This window comes from Calidris pugnax, unplaced genomic scaffold (genome assembly GCF_001431845.1).
Source record: "Calidris pugnax isolate Ruff unplaced genomic scaffold, ASM143184v1 scaffold32, whole genome shotgun sequence".
NCBI lineage: Eukaryota > Metazoa > Chordata > Aves > Charadriiformes > Scolopacidae > Calidris > Calidris pugnax.
Window position 1 is genome coordinate 4,350,869 of NW_015090783.1, and position 7,121 is coordinate 4,357,989.

At 39.2% G+C, this 7,121-nt stretch overlaps 1 protein-coding gene across 2 annotated transcripts in view; it reads right to left on the reverse strand.

Annotated features, from left to right (window-relative positions):
• Positions 1-7,121, reverse strand: part of TMEM132D (transmembrane protein 132D) — a 297,592-nt gene that overhangs the window by 259,072 nt on the left and 31,399 nt on the right. The window contains exon 1 of one of the 2 annotated variants that reach the window (XM_014960809.1): positions 6,254-6,868. The exons of the other annotated variant lie outside the window; for it this stretch is intronic. Within the exon in view, the coding sequence (XP_014816295.1) occupies positions 6,254-6,368 (115 nt within the window). The 5' untranslated portion in view covers positions 6,369-6,868. Of the gene's footprint in view, positions 1-6,253; positions 6,869-7,121 lie in introns of those variants that run through there. 2 annotated transcript variants of the gene reach the window in all.

Sequence of the window (7,121 nt, forward strand, 5' to 3'; positions counted from 1 at the left end):
GCCTTTATTTACAAACCCAAATAACTAAACAAACCAAATAAATTCAAACTTTAAAAACAGAGCTACGTGGGCCTGTGAGAAGGTGAAGTGCCTATATGAAGAGGAAAGAGGCCCTCTATTTTGTAAATTTGGGGAAATGTGACTTCAGCATAGATGCATCCACTACCAATCATTTCTACATGATCTGTACAAGAAATAAAAATGTATGCATTTTGCTGAGCAACTTTCAGGGAGACAATAGCCTGCAACACAGAAAACTCCATCCAGAAACCTTTCTGGAAGCCTAAATAAACAACAAAAAAAAGAAACCACAAGACTGAGGGTGTAAGAACAAACAATCTTCTATGAGTACAGCAGAAGCCTTTTAAGAAGTTAATTGACCCTACAGTGCAGATGCTGTTGAGTGACTGGCAGACTACTCCTACGCTTCTTCACTTAACTCAATGTTGATTTAAGTTAACTTATGCTGCATTGGTTTAGAAACACACCATCAGTGATTGTGTCTGAAGTACCAAGGCAATACCAAGCAGTTCAGAGAAATACTTTAAATTACTACAGTTAGTTTCACTACAGTGGTTTTTCTCAACCTTTTTCTAAGGACAAGAGCCGCTTAACTTTTTGAAAGAAATCCAGACCATCTTACACAGTATTGTCAGAAAGGTCTTTATTTACAACCAAACACAAATTGGGATGTACTCTGAAAGCATCCTTGTTACTTCTGTTTCCTCTACTTGTTTTTTTCTAGCTTGCATGCATAAGGTTTCTGGCACTGGTTTCACAACACTGCTCAGATGTTCTATGAATCACCACTGGTGTGTGGGCCACAGGCTGAAAAATACCACTCCAGAAAACTCTGTCTACACTCTGAATTAAAGCCAACTAAAGGCAATGAAACCCCATATACTGACTATAATGTGCTCTGGATCACACCCACTGTAGATCAATAGATGGATATAATATCTTATATCACAGAGCTGGAAGTAATATCATCCTCTAGATCAAGTTTAAACTAGTAAAGTGGAAGCCTGCATAGATACTATGTAGGCTGTACCTCTTTGGAAGATGAAGGCTTTTAATCCATTAGCTCTGTGGGGCCATCAGACTCACACCTTACACTGGAATTAAGTCTATTCAATAACAGAAGAAATCAAGGACGTGAAGAAGCCAATCTTCATTCTACAGTTAATTTTCCCCCCATGGAGGAGGGTGAAGTAGCCTAACATGCTCAAATATGTACTTTAAATCTGCTCATAATAATTAGTGGTATCTAAATGTCTCTGAACTATTTAAAATCCACTTCATTTTGAACTGTCATTAATAATGCAGCAGGCAATATTACAAAGACTGGTGAAAATCAAGTAATTTAATGTAACACTTTCTAAACCAAACCCGCGATGAATCTCTGCTGCCTCTTCAGCTTCTCCGCAATCAATCTGTCTCGAGTCATGTTTATGTATCCTAGGACCCATGATAGACTGCCACTAGACTTGGCATCCACAACAACATCAGGAGGTTGATTTGATGTGAATCCAGCATGAAAAATCAGATTATATTTTGATTCTCTCTTTTATTAAATAAAACTGATCTTTATTGAATAAAGCTGCTTTTATTAATATCTAAAACATTGGTTGGTGTCACAGAGCGCGCCAGCCCTATGGAACTAATAAAAGAAAAGACAGAAGTAAAAAATGAGAACATTACAGGGAAATATTAGAAACCAAATCACATTAAGCCAGTATTGCAGCTGACAAATAAAACATGGGGCTAGCTGGAGAAGTTTTTAGTTTAGTCTGAATTTATTAATTTTACTGAAAGGAGAGTAATCAGAATGGGGCATTTGTTCTTGCACAGTAAGAACCAAAAAAGCACAATTTAGTTTCCCCTTCCCTTGTATAATGTCTCAAATGACTGGAAGTTCAATGCAGCTGGGACAAAGCACAAAAACTTTGGTTTTGTGTGACCAGCTTGAATCTTAAGCTAGAATGGTTTCCTTTAACTTTTGGGTTTTTAAGAAAACTGGGGTTTCTGCACACAAGCAAAGCTTACAAGAAAAACTCTTACTGACCAGACCTGTACTTTATGCTCATTTAAGTAGTGGTCATCTGAAAACAGCATGCAGTAGATTTTGTATACATATCATTTGCACAGGTAAAGCAACAGATGCCTATGATGACCCTGTCCACAAGTAATGCTACTCTGAGAAAAAGAATGTGTCCCTCATCACCACAATCAAAATCTGTCAACATGAACTGAAATTCAGTCCTGAACTCCTGTCTAGTCACCACCAAGAGGGAGGGGGGAAAAGAATATACATCTTAAATCAAATATAATAATCTTCAGTGTTGGTCCCATACACAGCACTAATTCGCATTACTAATATGCTACCAACGTTCCAGAGTAATAAACTCCAAAGTAATAAGTGCTCAAACACAGGTTGTTGCACTCCTCAGCTTTTCATTTTCCCTGTTTCTACCTATATTAAGTTCACGGTGCACTTCAGTGTCAGTGGGAGATCTGCACATAAAGATCTTCAGAAATGGCCCACTGCCTTCTGGAAGATGGACTATAACTAACAAGCTCAGCTGTGTAGTTCTTTGTACACCACTACCCCCACTGAAGCCAATGGATGCACAACTGAGATTAAAGTGGCTCCCTGTACAACTACAGTTCACAAAGATATAACCCACTGAAATCATAAGTGAAGTATTTCAGCAATTGTTGTGGACAGAATGACATATTCTGACACTAATTACCATCATGGAATCAGTAAAGTCGCATAGAGAAAGCCAAATATAGCATCCGTAACAAGACAAAAAAATCCCCTACAATATAAGAGTCAATGGAAATCAAGAGGGTTCAAAGAATACAGGAGTTTGGATAATTCCAAAGGAAACAGAGGCAATTTAAATCTAGATAGTCCTCTCCTGTAATATAACCAGAACTAAATGTTTAGGGGTTTGTATTCTGGGAGATTTACACACACACACACACACACACTTTCCTATAATAGAAGATTGGCATCACTGCAAATGCGCTATCCACATCTCTAGCCTATGGGGAACACTCATAAGGTATACAAGGTAATCCTGCCTAATACAGTTGCCAAACCTTCACATTTTTAAAAACTGAGAGAAAAAGAAAATCAAAACAGCAGCTATATGGCCTGAGATCTCATTAGTAGGTGACTTGCAGGGAGATTTCAACCCAGGATGACAGAAGAACGTGGAATGCTCAGCAGAATGCAAGCAGGAAGAGTCACTAAAATATTCACTTGTTTTGTTGTTGTCAATGTAGACCTGAAATTTGAAATCTATTAAATCAGGTTTTTTATCTGACAACAAACATTCATAATGTAAAAGGCTCCTCAATCTTAATCTTACAATAAACATACTAAAATTGTTTAGCATCTTACAGGGGATGTTCAGTTTGTTATAGGCTTAAGCCAAGCCTTGAACCTGGTGTTCAAGGAAAATATTGAAGTTTTTATTCTACTCCAATGAAGCTAAAAAGAGGTTTTCCCCTTAAACAAGAGAATTCAATGTCCACAATGTGCCTTTTGTATTAGTCTATGTTTTCATGGACTTGGTTATTTTCAATTAAAGATTTCTGAAGAATTTTTTTCATAGTTGATACCAAATTGCAAAATGCCCAACTGAGTAAAGGTAAACGTTGGCTCCCTAGGATTGACTCAAGATAACTCCTAGTTGAAGACAAAGCTGTGAAATGCAACTACCCCATAACTACAGTTACAGAGCCTTAAAATATCTGTCCTTTGTCTATGTGTACATATGTACACACATACATATATTATAATTAGATTGACAATATATTAAAATACATGGATTATATCATCAGTCACACATTGTTCTGATAAGAACACAAAACTCATTATTGAAAACAACATTTTATTTCTCAGGCTGGAGGTATTTTCTGCATTTACAAGATAAAAGCAAAGCAAAACTGCAGTAGTATTCTGAAGTCTTCAACATTATTACCTGAAAGATTTGGAAACTGTGCAGTAAAAAGGTGCGTTGCCATGGTTTTGAGTAATCAGCAACAGACCTATACACAATAGACAGCTGATTGCTGTAGCATGTTAAAAGATTTTTTATCTCTTTAGGAAAACTTTGTCATCATGTCATAAATGAGAGAGTTTTTCTATTAGCAACAGAAAGGCATCAAAGAAACACGTACTGTACTAGTTAGTAATCAAGTCTGATTATTTTTTGGTTTTCATCTTTTTATGGGGTTGGGGGAAATCAACCTTTTACATTGTCAAGTTTATACTGAAAATCTCTGGAACACTCTGGTCTTTTCAAAGTGTACTAAGGCATAGAAGTACAGATGGAGTCTGTTACCAAGTATGGAAATAGACAGGTACATTAAAGACAGATACCTGTATTACTAAACAGCATAGTCCCAGCAATCACACAGTGGTATATTGGATATCTAAACTGCAAAATAAATAGCACAGACAATACTAGTAATTCTAATGGGATCTTGCATATCTGGTTTCAAGACATACCAGATTTAATGAGACTTCACAATCACAATACATAGAAAAATCACACTCGTCAGCTTTTATAGCATTTTTTCCCACCTGAGACCTCCTTTCCAAGTCCAATTTTTCTGCCTATGTTTATCTTTCAAAGAAAATGTGAGCAACATTTAAGAATAAAATCATATATGAATATTATAATTGCTGAGCTGGCAACAAAACACTGTACTCTAGGATTGAAATGCCACTAATACTCCAGTCTTGGAATAAGCTGCAATCTCAGTCAAACACTATGTTAATGCAGTGTTAAGGCTGCAAACTGAAACACACCAAAAAATAGGAGATGAAAGAGTTAATATTCTTACTGCATTGTTAGCCTATCCAAAGTACTGATATTGCTTATAATAAAATACATCATTTACAACCTAGCTGGGAAATCAAAAGCTACTGGTGTGCAATGTGAATGAAGAAATCTTTTTTAAAAGACTCAGAATTCCCATCCCTGCTGCTAATGCATTTCCAATTGCAACTTTAAAACTGTACTTATGTAGGCACTGCATTTAGGTAACATTTGAAGAGACTTATAATTTTATTCCTTTCTTTCTTAACGTGTTCTAAGGAAAAGGGAGAAGTTAATTTGATACAGAGAACTACCACAGAAATACATAGCTGTATATTTTGCCTTCTGTCAGTAAGTTCAGTTCTCGATACAAAGTAATTAGTAAAAATAACTCACTTAAGAAAAAATGAAAGTGCTGATATCTGGAATTGTAAAGAGTTGATAAGAATAACTAATACCTTTTTTTAAACACTGATATTTACAAGTGGAACTCTTTATTGGTACATTTGCAAAATCATAGATGGAATGCATATGCTATTGTACCTCTCTGAAGACTAACCACGTGTGAACTTTAATTTTGTTTTCCTGCCAAAATACAGTTGTTGATGCACAATGTCTTCTCAGTAGAGCATTGTATTTCTCCTAATTTATGTCCCACAGGAACGCTCAGAATCACCAAATTAAGTATTGCAAAAATGCATTCACCTTTTGGCTGAGGCCACCAATGTAAACTGTAAGTTCAAAGAAGGATTTAAATGCACTGAAAAACGTGTGTATTGTCTATAGGTTGGTTTTCTGATTCTTACTGTAAACACACTTGAGGGCAACAGGAAGATACCACTGAGTCGCCTGAAGTAATGCTATCAGGGCATTCAAACACCATTCAGCATGCAGAATATCAGACACCTGGTTCAGGCTCTCATCAAAGCTTTTAAACATTTCAGCAAACACGTATTTCTGTCATCCAGTAAAACATTGCCAGCCAGTCTGAGATACAGGATTTTTAATATGAAAAATTACTTAGAAGGTAACAGTGGGGCAACTAACCTCAACAGCTTATATCTCTGAAGATTTCAGATTTCCAGATAACAAACCCTTCGCAGCCAGAGCTGAGTTGCAAGCTAAGCTCATCGCCAGCATCTACTACATAATCAAAAAGTACAATAGGCAGCAACAAATGCTCAGTAAATGGGTAGGCTGTTTGCCATAGTCAACCAAGAAAAACTCCTGCCACTCAGGATTTCCTGTCATGATATCTTTGTTTTTGACTAGCACATGACCCCCCTCCAAAATCTTTCAGTCATGAATTGTGGGTATCAACACTCAAGGCATTACAGAGAGAGGGGACAGAGGCTGTGTATGCAAAATAAACAAGAAACAAGACGCAGTGAAACAGACAGGAGACTGAGGCTTACCTTTGGAAAAAACTGCTGCTAGGCTCAAGAGGAGAGGTGACAACAGATGCCCCATATTGCTAATCCCAGAAGTGCACATCCTAGGGTTTGTGGAGAAGTTAGGGCTCAGTTTCATGCACTTTGTAGTCAAAATAAAAATCGGTCAACTGGAGAGGCTGCATTTCAGAAAAGGTCATCCGGAGAGCGCAAAAAGCATTTCCTTCGGAAAGAGGACTTCTTCAGCTTTAACCCTCCCCTTTCCTCCCTCCTTTCTTCAAAACAGATGATGCTGTGCAAGAAAAACCCTCTCAATAAATAGATAGGAAATAGTTCTGGATAAAATCTCAGTCCCGAGCCTCAGTTGCTTGAGGCAGGCAAGCAGCCCCCTACCCCAGAACACCCCCCGCGCCGGCGGGGTGAGGCGCGCCGGACAAGGGTTGCGGGGCTCCGCGCCGCGCACTCTCCGCCTTCGCGGGCAGAGATCCGCCTGCCCGCTCCTGCCCGCCGCCGGGCTGTGCTTCTCAAAGCCACACGTCCCGGTGGAAAAGCACGTCCGCTCCCCGGGCGTCACCAAAGTTTTCCTTTAGGTGATGCTGATCAGCCCAGAAATCATCCACACACCGGAGGCAGGGGTGTTGCTGTTGCGCGCTCTTTTTTTCTTTTTTATTTTAAGTTCTCAATTTCCTCTATGAGTTGTTTGACTTTCTGCAGGAGAGGGAGGGGGCGAGCACAGCTCCCTCCAGAAGGTCATTGCCCCAGATGTGCTTACTGCTCCCGGGGCCGGCGGGCGCAGCGGCCGCGGCCGGCGGGGACCTGCCGCCCCAGCTGACGCTGCTCGGCTTCAGACCCAACCGGGGAGCCAGCCCCGGCCCACCCGCCCTCCCGCCTC